This window comes from Lithobates pipiens, unplaced genomic scaffold, assembly GCF_037356315.1.
Source record: "Lithobates pipiens isolate NorthernLeopardFrog02 unplaced genomic scaffold, aLitPip1_a1.2 Scaffold_1, whole genome shotgun sequence".
In the NCBI taxonomy this organism is placed as follows: Eukaryota; Metazoa; Chordata; class Amphibia; order Anura; family Ranidae; genus Lithobates; species Lithobates pipiens.
The window spans coordinates 115,703,632-115,720,511 of NW_027507685.1; the positions used below are offsets into that span (position 1 = coordinate 115,703,632).

Sequence of the window (16,880 nt, forward strand, 5' to 3'; positions counted from 1 at the left end):
ATCCTGGATGAGGGGATGGCCGTTGGTTTCTGGCCATCCCCTCTCGATCGCTCCTGGCGAATGAGAAGCTTCCTCAGCTGTGTATTGTAAACACAGGCAGGGAGGAAGTGATGTCATTCTCCTCGGGGCGGTCTTTTTGACCGGACTGCGAGGAGAACAGAGAAAGTAAGTTCACCAAACACTACACTGACATGTAGGTACACATAGGCACACGAATCCCCCCCCCCCCCCGATCACCCCCCCGATCCCCCCCCTCCCAGTCACAGTGTCACTGATTGCAGTGATAATTTATTTACTGATCACTGCATTTAGTGTCAGTTGTATCTGTAAAAACTGTCAGGGCAGTTAGTGTTAGGTCCAGGGTAGCCCCCTACCCCCCCAATAAAGGTTTAACCCCCTGATTGCCCCTAGAGTTAACCCTTTCACCCCCTTTTGCCAGTGTCACTAAGCAATCGTTTTTCTGATTGCTGCATTGGTGTCACTAGTGCCGCTAGGTAGCTAGTTATTTTTTTAGGTTCACCGCCAGGTTTTTATAGCGCTAGGTACCCTGATATACTACCCAATAATGGTTTTAACCCCCTGATTGCCCCTAGTTAACCCTTTCACCCCCTTTTGCCAGTGTCACTAAGTGATCATTTTTCTGATCGCTGTATTAGTGTGACTGGTGCCGCTAGGTAGCTAGTTATTTTTTTAGGTTCACCGCCAGGTTTTTATAGCGCTAGGTACCCCCACATACTACCCAATAACGGTTTTAACCCCCTTATTGCCCCTAGTTAACCCTTTCACCAGCGATCACCGTATAAGTGCCACTGGTGACGCTGGTTAGCCAGTTAGTTATTTAGGTTCCCTGTCAGGTTTTTATATAGCGACAGGGACCCCCATATACTACCTAATAAAGATTTTAACCCCCTGATTGCCCCTAGTTAACCCTTTCACCAGTGATCACCGTATGTTACGGATGACTCTGGTTAGTTAGTTTGCTTTTTATAGCATCAGGGCACCCACCATTTATTACCCAATAAAGGTTTAACCTAATGATCACCCGGCGGGTGATATCAATTAGGTTTTAGGGTCAGGGTCTGCGTCGCCCCAGGCAGCGCTAGGTTAGTGCCAGTACTGCTAACACCCACGCACAAAGCATAAACCTCCCTTAGTGGTATAGAATCTGAACAGATCAATATCTGATCTGATCTGATCAGATCTATACCAGCGTCCCCAGCAGTTTAGGGTTAAAAAAACGCATTGTTAGCGGGATCAGCCTAGATACCTGCTGGCACCTGCGTTTTGCCCCTCCGCCCAGCCCACCCAAGTGCAGTATCGATCGATCACTGTCACTTCCAAAACACTAAACACATAACTGCAGCGTTCGCAGAGTCAGGCCTGATCCCTGCGATCGCTAACAGTTTTTTTTGGTAGCGTTTTATATTTAAATCCTGAAGGCAGTGCTTGGTTTTCGGGGTCCCGTACGTGGCTAGGCTCCCAAAAAGTCCCCCACATGTGGTAACCCCGTACTCAGGAGAAGCAGAAAAATTTATTTTGGGGTGTAATTTCACTTATGCCCATAGCATGTGTGAGCAGTATATCATTTAGTGACAACTTTGTGCAAAAAAAAAATAATAAAATAAAATTCCTGCAACTTGTGGCAAAATATAAAATATTTCATGGACTCAACATGCCTCTCAGTAAATAGCTTGGGGTGTCTACTTTCCAAAATGGGGTCCTGGGGGGGGGGGGATTTTGTGCTATGTTGGCATTTTATGGCCTTCAAAACTGTGATAGGTAGTGAGGAGTGAAATCAAAAATTTGCACCCTTAGAAATCCTGAAGGCAGTGATTGGTTTTCGGGGTCCCGTACGCGGCTAGACTCCCAAAAAGTCCCACATATGTGGTATCCCTGTACTCAGGAGAAGCAGCAGAATATATTTTGGGATGCAATTCCACATATAACTATGGCATGTGTGAGCAATATATCATTTAGTGACAACTTTTTGTAAACTTTTTTTTTTTGTGTCATTATTCAATCACTTGGGACAAAAAAAAAATATTCAATGGGCTCAACATGCCCCTCCACAATTTCCTTGGGGTGTCTACTTTCCAAAATGGGGTCATTTGGGGGGGTTTTGTGTTATTTTGGCATTTTATGGCATTCGAAACTGTGATAGGTAGTGAGGAGTGAAATCAAAAATTTGCACCCTTAGAAATCCTGAAGGCAGTGATTGGTTTTCGGGGGCCCGTACGCGGCTAGACTCCCAAAAAGTCCCACATATGTGGTATCCCTGTACTCAGGAGAAGCAGCAGAATATATTTTGGGGTGAAATTCCACATATAACTATGGCATGTGTGAGCAATATATCATTTAGTGACAACTTTTTGTAAACTTTTTTTTTTTTGTGTCATTATTCAATCACTTGGGACAAAAAAAAAATATTCAATGGGCTCAACATGCCCCTCCACAATTTCCTTGGGGTGTCTACTTTCCAAAATGGGGTCATTTGTGGGGGTTTTGTGTTATTTTGGCATTTTATGGCCTTCGAAACTGTGATAGGTAGTGAGGAGTGAAATCAAAAATTTCCACCCTTAAAAATCCTGAAGGCAGTGATTGGTTTTCGGGGTGCCGTACGCGGCTAGACTCCCAAAAAGTCCCACATATGTGGTATCCCTGTACTCAGGAGAAGCAGCAGAATATATTTTGGGGTGAAATTCCACATATAACTATGGCATGTGTGAGCAATATATCATTTAGTGACAACTTTTTGTAAACTTTTTTTTTTTTTGTGTCATTATTCAATCACTTGGGACAAAAAAAAAATATTCAATGGGCTCAACATGCCTCTCAGCAATTTCCTTGGGGTGTCTACTTTCCAAAATGGGGTCATTTGGGGGGGTTTTGTGTTATTTTGGCATTTTATGGCCTTCGAAACTGTGATAGGTAGTGAGGAGTGAAATCAAAAATTTGCACCCTTAAAAATCCTGAAGGCAGTGATTGGTTTTCGGGGTGCCGTACGCGGCTAGACTCCCAAAAAGTCCCACATATGTGGTATCCCTGTACTCAGGAGAAGCAGCAGAATATATTTTGGGGTGAAATTCCACATATAACTATGGCATGTGTGAGCAATATATCATTTAGTGACAACTTTTTGTAAACTTTTTTTTTTTTTGTGTCATTATTCAATCACTTGGGACAAAAAAAAAAATATTCAATGGGCTCAACATGCCTCTCAGCAATTTCCTTGGGGTGTCTACTTTCCAAAATGGGGTCATTTGGGGGGGTTTGTACTGCCCTGCCATTTTAGCACCCCAAGAAATTAGATAGGCAGTCATAAATTAAAAGCTGTGTAAATTCCAGAGAATGTACTCTAGTTTGTAGACCCTATAACTTTTGCGCAAACCAATAAATATATGCTTATTGATATTTTTTTTACTAAAGACATGTGGCTGAATAAATTTTGCCCTAAATGTATGATTAAAATTGAGTTTATTCGATTTTTCTTATAACAAAAAGTAGAAAATATATTTTTTTCTCGAAATTTTCAGTCTTTTTCCATTTATATCGCAAAAAATAAAAATCGCAGAGGCAATCAAATACCATCAGAAGAAGAGATTTTTGTGACCCTTGGAAGACCGGCCATTGGTAGCGCCACTTACCTGGATGATTCGATAAGCCCAGCTTGTTGGTAGAGCAGACCACAGTACGTCTCCAGAATCTCCATGGCATATATTCGATTGTCTTCTCGGATTACTGGGATCACTTTAATCTTGGCACGCTCCGTATTTCCTGAGGTCATACAATCTACAATCTCTTTTGTGATCTTTTTTCTTTCTTCAGCTGTGGGGGAAGAAAGTTGGAATCTGGTAAATTATAGGTAATGCTGCACTGAGCACCGCCGATAGGGGGAAGGGAAAAGAGGAAGGTCGGGGGCTAAACTAGAACAGAGCAGGTGTTTTGTTTTTTTTACATAAAAAAACAAAAAAAAACAAACAACCTTTAATAGCACTTTAATTTTGGGTTCAGTACGATGGAAACATATGACTGCAATAAACAAGTGCCAAGTAATATAAAATAGAAGCTGGGCCGGTGCAGCCGGAAGGCAGCTTAAAGCGGAGGTCCACCCTAAAATGGACCTCCGCTCATCGGAATCCCCCCCCCCTCCGGTGCCACAATCGGCACCTTTCAGGGGGGAGGGGGGTGCAGTTACCTGGATAATCCAGGTAACTGCACCCACTTGCGGGCTAGCTCTCTGCGGAACGGGGCCCGCCCCCTTCAGCAAGTGCCCCGCTGCCTGCTGGGAAACACACAGCTCTCAGAGGCAGCGGGGACCGTCCAGATTGCGCCGCGCGGCTCGCGCATGCGCAGTAGGGAACCGGGAAATGAAGCCGAAAGGCTCCATTTCCTGATTCCCATACCCAAGATGGCGGCGGGACCCGGCAGCCGAGCGAGCGATCGGCTTCGGGTGCCGACATCGCGGGCGCGCTGGACAGGTAAGTGTCACTATTTAAAAGTCAGCAGCTGCAGTATTTGTAGCTGCTGGCTTTTAAAAAAAAAAAAAAAAAACGCGGAGTCCCGGTGGACTCCCGCTTTAAGCAGCCACCTTAGGGTGCCAGCATGGGGGGAGGGGGGTGGTAAAATGCAGTTTGGGGGGGGGGGGGGGTTAAATAATCTTCAGGCCTAACATGACTTTTAACCCCTTCAATAACAAGCCCCCCCTCCCTCCCTGCCCAGGCCAATTTTTAGCTTTCAGTGCTCTCACACTTTGAATGACAATTACACGGTCATGTAACACTGTACACGTGTGACAATTTTATCATTCTTTTTCACACAGTTTTCTTTTGGTGGTATTTAATCACCTTTGGGCAGGGGTGTTGCGGGGTCTACAAAAGATCTGGGGCTAGAGCCCATAGCAGCGTAGTAAAGAAAGTCATATGCTTGGGTGGGCATACACTTGTATATACAGTAATATATGTGCGTGTGTATATATCCTCAGAGAGCACCCCCAATTACATTAGAGTCCCCAGAGAGCCCCCCCTTACATCACATTCCCCAGAGAGTCTCCCCCTTGCATCAGGGTCCCCAGAGAGTCCCCCACTTACATCAGGGTTCCCAGAGAAGCCTCCCTTACATTAGGGTCCCCAGAAAGCCTCCCCCTTAAATCAGGGTGCCCAGAGAGCCTCCCCCTTAAAATCAGGGTCCCCAGAGAGCTCCCATTACATCACAGTCCCCAGAGAGCCTCCCCCTTGTATCAGGGTCCCCAAAGAGTCCCCCACTTACATCAGGGTTCCCAGAGACCCCCAATTACATTAGAGTCCCCAGAGAGCCCCCCCCTTACATCACATTCCCCAGAGAGTCTCCCCCTTGTATCAGGGTCCCCAAAGAGTCCCCCACTTACATCAGGGTTCCCAGAGACCCCCACTTACATTAGGGTCCCCAGAGAGCCTCAGCTTAAATCAGGGTCCCCAGAGAGCCTCCCCCTTAAATCAGGGTCCCCAGAGAGCCCCCCCCCCCACTTACATCAGGGTCCTAAGAGAGCCTCCCATCCCCTTGGGGACCAATGCAGAGACTCAGGGGCTATGGGTCCCAGATTGGGGCTGTAGCCCCAAAAGCCCCCCCCCCCCCAGCAACGCCACTGCCTCTGGGTTTTTATGTTTTGTTAAACAAATTTAAAAAATTTTCTTTGTTTCTCTTATAAAATTTTGTAAGTAAGTACGTTTTCTTCTTCACTGGCGGGCACTGATAAGGCAGCACTGATATGCACCTTTGCCTAAGTAGACAGAAATCCTTGCACTGGCTCTGTATACAAGCTTATCAGAAACATTGGGTGTGCAGCAGTCAGGTCCAATGCCTTCTACAGATATCAGCTGAACCTGTACGAGGGGTAACTAAGCCTCGGCTTGTGACCCGTAATCCAACATTGTGCAAAAAGGAAGGAAAATAAAAAGGGAAAGAATAGAACTGAAGAAAGATGAACCATAGATAGGAAGAGAGAGTCACCAGAGCCAGAGGTGTTCCCGGAGCCTCGCTCGTCCACCGACACCCACCCCCTTACATAAACACCCCACCCCTTCCCCGCATTTTACTTTTCCAAGAGTACTTACATTTATTGGCCACCACTTGCCGGAGTTTCCGTTGCGTGTTCTGCAAACTGGAAGCAATAGTTTGAGGTTTGACGTTTTTCTTGAACATATCCAGTAGTGCCGACATCCCTTAACATAAATAAATAGATATATAAGTGTACAGTAAATCATGGAACCTGCTATGTTACAAATCAGGTCGAGACAAGGGCAGATCTCACCATAAATCCGGGTTTCCGAGTTTGTAAAGAACGTGTTGGATGGATAAGTCTTAGCCCTTGTACACACGATCGGAGATTCCGACGGAATGTGTCCGATCGGAGCGTTTTGTCGGAGATTCCGACTGTGTGTGGTCTGCATCGGACTGTTTCCGTTGGAATATCCGTCGGACCAAATTTTCCAACTTGCCGGAAATATTTGCCGACAAAATGCTCCGATCGGACATACTCCGATCATGTGTAGAGAATTCAGATCGGACAAAGTGCCACGCATGCTCAGATCAAATTCCTACATCAAAGCTATTGGCTACTAGCCTGAACATAGTCCCATCGTAACGAAATTATGCCATCACGTTCTGAAAGATCGGATTTTCCAACAACTTTGTCCGACCGTGTGTATGCAACAGTTTCGGACAAGATCCGTCGGACAAAATCCGACGGATTTGGTTGTCGAATTTCTGACCGTGTGTACAAGGGCTTAGAAAGAACCCAAACCAGGCTAATCCTTGGCCAACTGAGACCCCCAAAGCTTAGCAAAAAAGAGCCACAGAGCTCCCACCCTTGCGTCATATCTACAACTAACAGGTGATAAATGATACCATCTGGATAATTGCCCACACCTGTGAGATGTGGGGTGGGGGGGGGAGGGTATACTGGATGAAGGTGCAAAGGAGAGCACCTTGAATCATTGGTTACACATGGTCACAGGAACCTCATTCTACACCCGTCGTGTGCAGAGCTGACATTGGGGACACCTACAGAGATACAGATTTTGTGAAGTCCCTTTTACCTGGGGGAACTTACCTGAGGTCACCTACTGCACGTCTTCAATAAAGGAAAATCCAGGGATGGTCTTAGCCGCGAGCTATGCGCTAAGCAGATGGGTGATATCTGCACATTGTCCTCCTAAGTACATAGTCTATCAGGCTTATCTGCAAGGTTCATCTGGAAGCCATGAGCAATATTGTTAAAGATTAAATCAGCGCTCAAAGCAAATGGCTAACCAGAGAAGGAAATGCATGGAAAATGTAATAAACCAACGTTCTTCACACATTCAACCACTAGCAACGTTCTTCACATGTCCAATGACTAGCAACGTTCTTCACATGTCCAACGACTAGCAACATCCTTCACATGTCCAACGACTAGCAATGTTCATCACATGTCCAACGACTAGCAATGTTCTTCACATGTCTAATGACTAGCAATGTTCTTCACATGTCCAACGACTAGCAACGTTCTTCACATGTCCAACGACTAGCAACGTTCTTCACATGTCTAACGACTAGCAATGTTATTTACATGTCCAACGACTAGCAATGTTCATCACATGTCCAAGGACTAGCAATGTTCTTCACATGTCTAATGACTAGCAATGTTCTTCACATGTCCAACAACTAGCAACGTTCTTCACATGTCCAACGACTAGCAACGTTCTTCACATGTCTAACGACTAGCAATGTTATTTACATGTCCAACGACTAGCACCATTCTTCACATGTCCAACGACTAGCAAGGTTCTTCACATGTCCAACGACTAGCAACGTTCTTCACATGTCCAACGACTAGCAACATTCTTCACATGTCCAACGACCAGCAACGTTCTTCACATGTCCAACCACTAGCATCGCTCTTCAGTTGGAGGAACCTCTAATATTGTTTTTTTTAGGCTTTTTATTTTTATTGGGGGATCATGTTATTTTTCACTTCCTTTAACAGATCATAAGTGACAGAGGACTAAGGCAAGCCTTAAAGTAGAACTCTAGACACTTTTTTTTCCCATTTTGGACAGAGTAAGGAAGAGTTATGACCAGTCAGATTTTTTTTTCCCCATCTGTGTCCCATTGGGGAGATTTTCCTCCACTTCCTGTCCCTTATCCATTCAGGAAGTGAGAGGAAATCCCTGAAAATTAGGAGAATTCCTTGTGGCCCCACCCAGATCACCAGAACTAGTGTCCCCATTGGAAGATTTCCTCTCTGCTACTTTTTTGGGGACAACCCAAAATATGGGATTTTCTTTTACTTCACTTTCAATGATAATGTTAAACAGGAGAAATAGAGAGGGGGAATCTCCCATACCGGGGATACAGACTGCAATAAAAACCTGACAGGTAGTGTAATCCCTCTCCACTCCATCCAACACTAAAAAAAGTTTTGCCTTTAGTTATACTTTAACTATAATAGCCCAAATCCTGATATTTGTAATTGTGATACCTCTGGGGCGGGGGGGGGGGGGGGGGGGGGCGATAGATCAATGTTTTCACCCAAAACTGATATCACTTCCAACCAAAATTTACACATTTCTCCTATTGAAAAACATGTGAATCTTGGGTGAAAATATTGATAAATGGACCCCTTGGTGCTCTGAGATGTTTTCATATGGAGGTCACATTTACTATAGAAAATATTCTTCTGCCTTTTGTTGTTTCTCCGTAATGGAATCGGCTTCGTTACATAGTTATTACCTTTTTGCCCAACCCATAATAATCGTCACACCAACGTACATTGTATCCATATCTCCTCCCAGCTGTCTGATGGAATGTGTTGCTGGTTTCCTCCATGGCCTCCGATCCTCAGTACAGAATCTACAAGTCTTCATTGTTCACTTAACTGCACCCCCTGTGACCTCACTCTGTACCCCCTGTGATCTGACCCTCTATCCCCTGTGATCTGACCCTCCCTGTACCTCCCCTGTGTTATGTCCCTGTACCCCCTGTGATCTGACCCTCCCTGTACCCCTCTTTGTTCTGTCCCTGTGCCCCCTATGACCTTACCCTGTACCCCCTGTGATCTGACCCTGTACCCCCTGTGATCTGACCCTCCCTGTACCCCCCCCATGTTCTGTCCCACTACCCCCTGTGATCTGACCCTCCCTGTACCCCCCTGTGTTCTGTCCCTCTACCCAATGTGACCTTACCCTGTACCCCATGTGATCTGACCCTGTTCCCCCTGTGACAATGACCCTGTGCCCCCCCCCCCCCCGTGATCTGACCCTGTACCCCCCTGTGATCTGACCCTGTACCCCCCTGTGACAATGATTCTGTGATCTGACCCTGTACCCCCTGTGATCTGATCCTGTGCTCCCTGTGATCTGACCCTGTACCCCCTGCGATCTGACCCTGTACCCCCCTGACACAATGACCCTGTGCCCCCCGTGATCTGAACCTATACCCCCCTGTGATCTGACCCTGTATCCCCCTGTGACAATGACCCTGTGCCCCCCGTGATCTGGCCCTGTACCCCCCTGTGATCTGACCCTGTACCCCCCTGTGACAATGACCCTGTGATCTGACCCTGTGCCCCCCTGTGACAATGAATCTGTGCCCCCCTGTGATCTGACCCTGTACCCCCCTGTGATCTGACCCTATACCCCCCTGTGACAATGACCCTGTGCCCCCCCGTGATCTGACCCTGTGCTCCCCCGTGATCTGACCCTGTACCCCCCTGTGATCTGACCCTGTACCCCCTGTGACAATGACCCTGTGCCCCCTGTGATCTGACCCTGTACCCCCTGTGATCTGACCCTGTACCCCCTTTGATCTGACCATGTACCCCCCGTGATCTGACCCTGTACCCGCTGTGACAATGACCCTGTTCCCCCCCGTGATCTGACCCTGTACCCCCCTGTGAGCTGACCCTGTACCCCCCTGTGAGCTGACCCTGTGCCCCCCTGTGATCTGACCCTGTGCCCCCCCTGTGATCTGATCCTGTACCCCCCTGTGATCCGTCATTCTGGCCCATGGGGCCAACAGCACAAGCAAGAAGAGAGATTTTTTTATATTTAGTAAGATTTATTCAATAATTTCATATAAATATTCGTCATCCCTGGAATATTCTGACACGGCTGCATCCACACTGCTCCTCTCAGTTTTGGTGACGTTGGCCATGGGCTGGATGGGTCTCAGGTCACCCGGCTGTGGAGCACCAGGAGCCGATGACAACAATGGAGTTGGCAATGGGTGATTTACTGCAGGACCTGGAAAATAACACAGCTTGTTAGTACTGAAGAGGCCGTGTGGGGGCATTGAATGAACCCCCCCCAGTTATTATTTGGTATTATCAATCCTACTTTGAATATCAACTTTAAAGACTTCACTGTCTGTGTTCTCGGTATGAACAGGCAAGTCAAGAAGAAGGTTGGTCCTGTTATGAAGGGGAGGGGACCAGAGGTGCTGTGGTGACATCGGGGGGGGGGGGGGGGCTTGGGTAGTGTGGTGGCAGTGGGGGGTGTCACAACAGGGATGGGGGGGGGCACATGTGCTATTGTGACACTGGGAGGGGGTACCTGTACTGTGGTGACAGTAGGAAGGGAGGGCACAGGAGCTGTGGTGACAGTAGCAAGGGAGGGCACAGGTTTTGTGGTGACAACAGGAAGGGGCACAGGTGTTGTGGTGATGAAAGGAGAGGGCACAGGTGTTGTGGTGACAGAAGTAGGGGGGCACAGGTGTTGTGGTGATGGAAGGAGGGGGCACAGGTGTTGTGGTGATGGAAGGAGGGGGCACAGGTGTTGTGGTGACAGAAGGAGGGGGCACAGGTGTGGTGACAGAAGGAGGGGGCACAGGCGCTGTGGTTATAGAAGGGGGGCACAGGTGCTGTGGTGACAGAAGGAGGGGGCACAGGTGTTGTGGTGACAGAAGGGGGGCACAGGTGTTGTGGTTATGGAAGGAGGGGGCACAGGTGTTGTGGTGACAGAAGGGGGGGCACAGGTGCTGTGGTGACGGAAGGAGGGGGCACAGGTGTTGTGGTGACAGAAGGGGGCACAGGTGTTGTGGTGACAGAAGGAGGGGGCACAGGTGTTGTGGTGACAGAAGGGGGGCACAGGTGCTATTGTGACACTGTGAGGGGGTACATGTACTGTGTTGACAGTAGGAAGGGAGGGCACAGGAGCTGTGGTGACAGTAGCAAGGGAGAGCACAGGTGTTGTGGTGACAACAGGAAGGGGCTCAGGTGTTGTGGTGATGAAAGGAGGGGGCACAGGTGTTGTGGTGACAGAAGGGGGGCACAGGTGTTGTGGTGACAGAAGGGGGGGAACAGGTGTTGTGGTGACAGAAGGGGGGCACAGGTGTTGTGGTGACAGAAGGAGGGGGCACAGGTGTTGTGGTGACAGAAGGAGGGGGGCACAGGTGTTGTGGTGATGGAAGGAGGGGGCACAGGCGTTGTGGTGATCAAAGGGGGGCATGGGTGCTGTGGTGACAGAAGGAGGGGCACAGGTGTTGTGGTGACAGAAGGAGGGGCACAGGTTTAATGAATAACCTATTGCATTATTTTCACTGTAACCAGTTGTATCCTGAAGAAGGGGACTGAGGCTGTGAAACGCATCGAGATGGGATGCCACCTCACCATCGGCCATGCTCTTGATTCATACAGGTTGATATTGTATTGATGGTAAAATGCCACCAATGCAATGGCGTCAGGCGTGTCATGCGGAATGTTGTTTATAGAGCTATGATAAGAACAATGTATCAACCTGGGACGTTTATTGCTTTGTTCTACATTTTATATATTTAGATTAATAAAAAAAAATCAACAGATTCCATGTGTGAGAAATCTCTGTGTGGTGCCTGGAAAGTCCTGCACATGTTTCGGTTTGGTATTGAGTTTTCATTTATAGAACTCGGTGAACCCCCAGAGCTAGCACTCAGTGAGACCTATGAAAGGCGAGTCGGTAGCATTTACCTGAAGCTGGTGGAGGTGAAGCTTGGGGCCCCGCCTAGGACAAGAGAAGCATAGTCATCATAGTCATCACAGAGGATCATATCCATCACAATGTCAATCAAGCTTTTCAATAAATAAATGCAAAGTATGAAAAGTGATGTCACTTATAAAGCAGTCAGTTGAGTCCAATCATATTGGAGATCAGCGCAGAAGAAACTGGGTGGGGGGCCAGGAGAGCGCACAAGAAACTGGGAGGGGCCAGGAGAGCGCACAGGGAACTGAGGGGGGGGGGGGGGCAGGAGAGTGCACAGGGAACTGAGGGGGGGGGGGGGCAGGAGAGCGCACAGGGAACTCAGGGGGGCAGAAGAGTGCACAGGGAACTGGGGGAGGTCAGGAGAGGGCATTAGGAACTAGGGCGGGGGGGGCAGGAGAGTGCACATGGAACTGGGAGGGCAGGAGAGTGCACAGGGAACTGAGGGGGGGGGGGGGGGCAGGAGAGCGCACAAGAAACTGGGGGGGCCAGGAGAGCGCACAGGGAACTGAGGGGGGGCAGGGAGCGCACATGGAACTGAGGGGGGGCAGGAGAGCGCACAGGGAACTGAGGGGGGCAGAAGAGTGCACAGGGAACTGGGAGGGGGGCGAGGAGAGCGCACAGGGAACTGGGGAGGGCGAGGAGAGCGCACAGGGAACTGGGGAGGGCGAGGAGAGCGCACAGGGAACTGGGAGGGGGGCGAGGAGAGCACACAGGGAACTGGGGGGGGCGAGGAGAGCGCACAGGGAACTGGGGGGGCAGGAGGGTGCACGGGGAACCGGGGGGGAGGCAGTAGGGCGCACGGGGAACTGGGGGGGGCAGGACCTGGATAGGAGGGGCGGCATATAGAGGAACTGATATCATCCATTTTCCTCCTGCAGCCTCTGTGAGCCTGCTTCTCTTCCTCTCCCTCCCGCTGGCATTAAGCGGCTTCAGGAGGAAAATGAAGGGATTGGTTCCTCTATTTTCTGCCCCTCCTACCCAGCTCCTTCTGCCCCCTGTGTGCTCTCCTGGTCCCCCCCCCCCCCGCAGCTCTGCAGGAGATGTGTCATGACGAAAAGAGCGGGGAAGGTGGCCGGCACCTTCCATTTTTGAATTGATAGAGTCAGCGATCAGTACCGATCACTGACTCTGTTCATTCACAAACTGAAGCATAGTAAACAGTGTTCGTTCATAACTCTGTTTCCTATGCTTCAGTTTGTGAAGGAATGGGAAGCCTCTATGCGGAGCTCTTCCTATCCATTCATTCTATGCAGAGATGGAGATGGGGGGGGGGGGGCTGTGTCCTCAATCTCCTTTCTTTGTCTCAAAGGTGAAACATCAGAGGTCTGTTTAGACCCCCCCATATCTCACAAATAAAAAATTTATAAAAAAAAAAAAAGACTGAACTACAAGTGGTGGAACTACCAGGGTTGCAAAGGTCGCACTTGCGGCTGGGCCCTGGCGTTCCACCACCGGGCTCGGAAAAGAAGGGTCCTAGGACTGAAGTGAGGGTCAGGGGGGCCCTTCATGATCCTAGTTATGCCTCTGTTAAAGATGTTCTATGAAAGGTCACATTATTCCTCATTGTACGCCAGAAGCCAAGTTTCTCCGTATAATATTTTCTGATTAGCATGACCTACGCGTTTCTCTTTTTCTCCTTTTTATCTAATGGCCATTCTTTTCTTGTCTCCATGAATAACACAAGTGTAAAGGAAGCCTTAAACATACAGTTGGCAGGTGAGCCATGTTTTTAGCACCCCCCCAAACTGCAAAGGCAGCAGATGGGGGGGGGGGGGCCATGTGCTGCCCACCCCAAAAACTCCTGTTGTGTTCAAGTGAATAGGAAAGCTCTAGAAAAAAATGCCCTCCAATCGCTTGCCCTAGGCTGGCATTTGCATGCTAATTACCTTTATTAGGTGTGATAGCATGGGCAGGTGACAGGTCCTCTTTATGGAGACATCCTATTGGTCTCCCAGTGCCTTTCCTGCCCTCCAGTTCAGTTATTCAAGCACAGATTAGGCTTGATTTGCTGCTTCCCCGGCCACAGAGCAGCTGGGAAATGAGAACTCCGGACCCGGAGGTGACTCGGTGCTTGTTGTTTCCGGGTTCTTTCATTGTAGAGGAGATCGGGGAACTGTGAGCCCCACGAAAACTTACAGGGATTTCGGTTGGTGAAGCCGGCATATCACCCAGTGATGGTGGTTGTCCAAACAGATGTCTCTCATATGTATCACTAATGCTGAGCCTTCTCACCTGTATGAAACGCGGGGGAAGAAAAGATCACAGGTTAGTGTTAGACAATGACCATCGACCTCCTCCCTCCCATAGAATGGCATAGCTACCAACTGTCAAGGATCTCGAGGGACTGTCCCGGATTTCAAAGGACTGTCCCTGATTTCAAAGGACTGTCCCTGATTTCGAGGGACTGCCCCTGATTTCGAAGGACTGTCACGGATTTCGAAGGACTGTCATGGATTTCAAGGGACTGTCCCTGATTTCGAGGTACTGTCCCTGATTTCGAAGGACTGTCACGGATTTTGAGGGACTGTCCCTGATTTTGAGGGACTGTCCCTGATTTCGGGGGACTGCCCCTGATTGAGGGACTGTCCCTGATTTTGAAAGACTGTCCCTGATTTTGAGGGGCTGTCCCTGATTTTGAAGGACTGTCCCTGATTTTGAGGGACTGCCCCTGATTTTGAGGGGCTGTCCCTGATTTTGAAGGACTGTCCCTGATTTTGAGGGACTGTCCCTGATTTCGAAGGACTGCCCTGCTTTTCGACTGACTGTCCCTGATTTCAAAGGACTGTCATGGATTTCGAGGGACTGTCCCTAATTTCGAGGTACTGTCCCCGATTTCAAAGAACTGTCTCTGATTTTGAAGGACTGTCCCTGATTTCGAAGGACTGTCCCTGATTTCGAAGGATTGTCCCTGATTTTGAGGGACTGTCCCTGATTTCAAAGGACTGCTCCTGTTTTTTAAGGGACTGTCCTTTTATTTTGAATTACTGTCCCTGTGTTTTAAGGGACTGTCCTTGATTTCGAAGGATTGTGCCTGTTTTTTAAGGGACTGTCCCTGATTTCGAGGGACTGTCTCTCATTGTGTACAAAGTCCCTCTGTCCCTCTTTCCTCCTCATTGATCCCTCGTGTTGCTCTGATCTATAGATTTGTATATAAAATGCACTTTTTATCTCCCGGTGATAAACCTTTCATCCAATTTCTGCATTTGTAAATTCCAAAACCCAGTATAAAGGAAAAGTAGTGGTAAAAAAAACACTTGTGGGTTTAACTAATATATATATATATTTATTTTGCATAATTCTCCTTTAAGGGGGTGTGGTAAGGGGTGTGTCCTATCCCTACATTCTTTTGCTAATAGGTGTCCCTCGTTCCCATCTGAGAAAGTTGGGAGGTGTGGGATGGGGGGGGCTTGCTTTGAAATATTGAATAGATTACATTGAAAATTAAATACATACAATACAAATTATTATTATCAAATAAATAAATGCAATTAAATTAAATAAAATGATTAAAAAAAATAATAATAATAAATAATAATAATAGAATAATAAAAAATAGTACAGGTATGCAATAGAGTCCCAGGGGGGGGGACCTGTCATGACAAATCACTCCAATGTGAATGGAGGGCTGAAACAATTACTGTGAATACGATGTAATGTTAACGTAACATTTTACTTACTAATATTACAAACATCATCACACCTCTAAATGTTATTTATCTGCAGCAATGAAAAATCAGGTCTCCTCCCCCACTGGCAACAAAAGTCAGTACACCTCTAAGTGAAAATCTCCAAATTGGGCCCAAAGTGTCAATATTTTGTGTGGCCGCCATTATTTTCCAGCAACGCCTTAACCCTCTTGGGCATGGAGGTCACCAGAGCTATACAGGTTGCCACTGGAGTCCTCTTCCCCTCCTCCATGTTGACATCACAGAGCTGGTGGATGTTGGAGACCTTGCGCTCCTCCACCTTCCGTTTGAGGATGTCCCACAGATGATCAATAGGGTTTAGGTCTGGAGACATGCTTGGCCAGTCCATCACCTTTACCCTCAGCTTCTTTAGCAAGGCAGTGGTGGTTTTGGAGGTGTGTTTGGGGTGGTTATCATGTTGGAATACTATCATGCGGCCCAGTCTCTGTCTCTGAAGGGAGGGGATCATGATCTGCTTCAGTATGTCACAGTACATGTTGGCATTCATGGTTTCCTCAATGATCTGTAGTCCCCCAGTGCTGGCAGCCAGCAGCACTCATGCAGCCCCAGACCATGACACTCCCACCACCATGCTTGACTGTAGACAAGACACACTTGTCTTTGTCCTCCTCACCTGGTTGCCCCCCACACACGCTTGTCACCATCTGACCCAAATACATTTATCTTGGTCTCATCAGACCACAGGACATGGTTCCAGTAATCCATGTCCTTAGTCTGCTTGTGGTCTTACTTGTGCATCATCTTTAGAAGAGGATTCCTTCTGGGACGACAGCCATGCAGACCAATTTGATGCAGTGTGTGGCGTATGGTCTGAGCACTGACAGGCTGACCCCCCACCCCTACAACCTCTGCAGCAATGCTGGCAGCAATCATACGTCCCAAAGACAACCTCTGGACATGACACTGAGCACGTGACCTCATCTTCATTGGTGGACCATGGCGAGGCATGTTCTGAGGGGAACCTGTCCTGTTATACTGCTGTATGGTCTTGGCCACCGTGCTGCAGCTCAGTTTCAGGGTATTGGCAATCTTCTTATAGCCTAGGCCATCTTTATGTAGAGCAACAATTCTTTCTTTCAGATCCTCAGAGAGTTCTTTGCCATGAGGTGCCATGTTGTATTTCCAGTGACCAGTATGAGAGAGTGAGAGCGATAACACCAGATTTAACACGCCTGCTCCCCATTCACACCTGAGACCTTGT

The 16,880-nt window shown here is 48.1% G+C and overlaps 2 protein-coding genes across 16 annotated transcripts in view; both read right to left on the minus strand.

Moving 5' to 3' along the window:
* Positions 1–7,242, minus strand: part of LOC143970083 (IST1 homolog) — a 114,829-nt gene extending 107,587 nt beyond the window's left edge. For 12 of the 13 annotated variants that reach the window (XM_077474375.1, XM_077474377.1, XM_077474373.1 and 9 more), the window contains exons 1-3: positions 7,088–7,241; positions 6,090–6,197; positions 3,645–3,825 (exon numbers count right to left, since the gene is read on the minus strand). In XM_077474375.1, coding sequence (XP_077330501.1) covers positions 3,645–3,825; positions 6,090–6,195 — 287 coding nt within the window. In that variant the 5' untranslated portion in view covers positions 6,196–6,197; positions 7,088–7,241. Of the gene's footprint in view, positions 1–3,644; positions 3,826–6,089; positions 6,198–7,087 lie in introns of all 13 variants that reach the window. The other variant, XM_077474378.1, reaches the window with a different exon arrangement.
* Positions 7,243–10,053: 2,811 nt separating this feature from the next.
* Positions 10,054–16,880, minus strand: part of LOC143971569 (IST1 homolog) — a 30,895-nt gene continuing 24,068 nt past the window's right edge. For 2 of the 3 annotated variants that reach the window (XM_077474389.1, XM_077474388.1), the window contains 3 exons: positions 14,109–14,204; positions 11,960–11,993; positions 10,054–10,259 (listed from right to left, as the gene is read on the minus strand). In XM_077474389.1, the coding sequence (XP_077330515.1) occupies positions 10,075–10,259; positions 11,960–11,993; positions 14,109–14,204 (315 nt within the window). In that variant the 3' untranslated portion in view covers positions 10,054–10,074. The remainder of the gene's footprint in view (positions 10,260–11,959; positions 11,994–14,108; positions 14,205–16,880) is intronic. The other variant, XM_077474390.1, reaches the window with a different exon arrangement.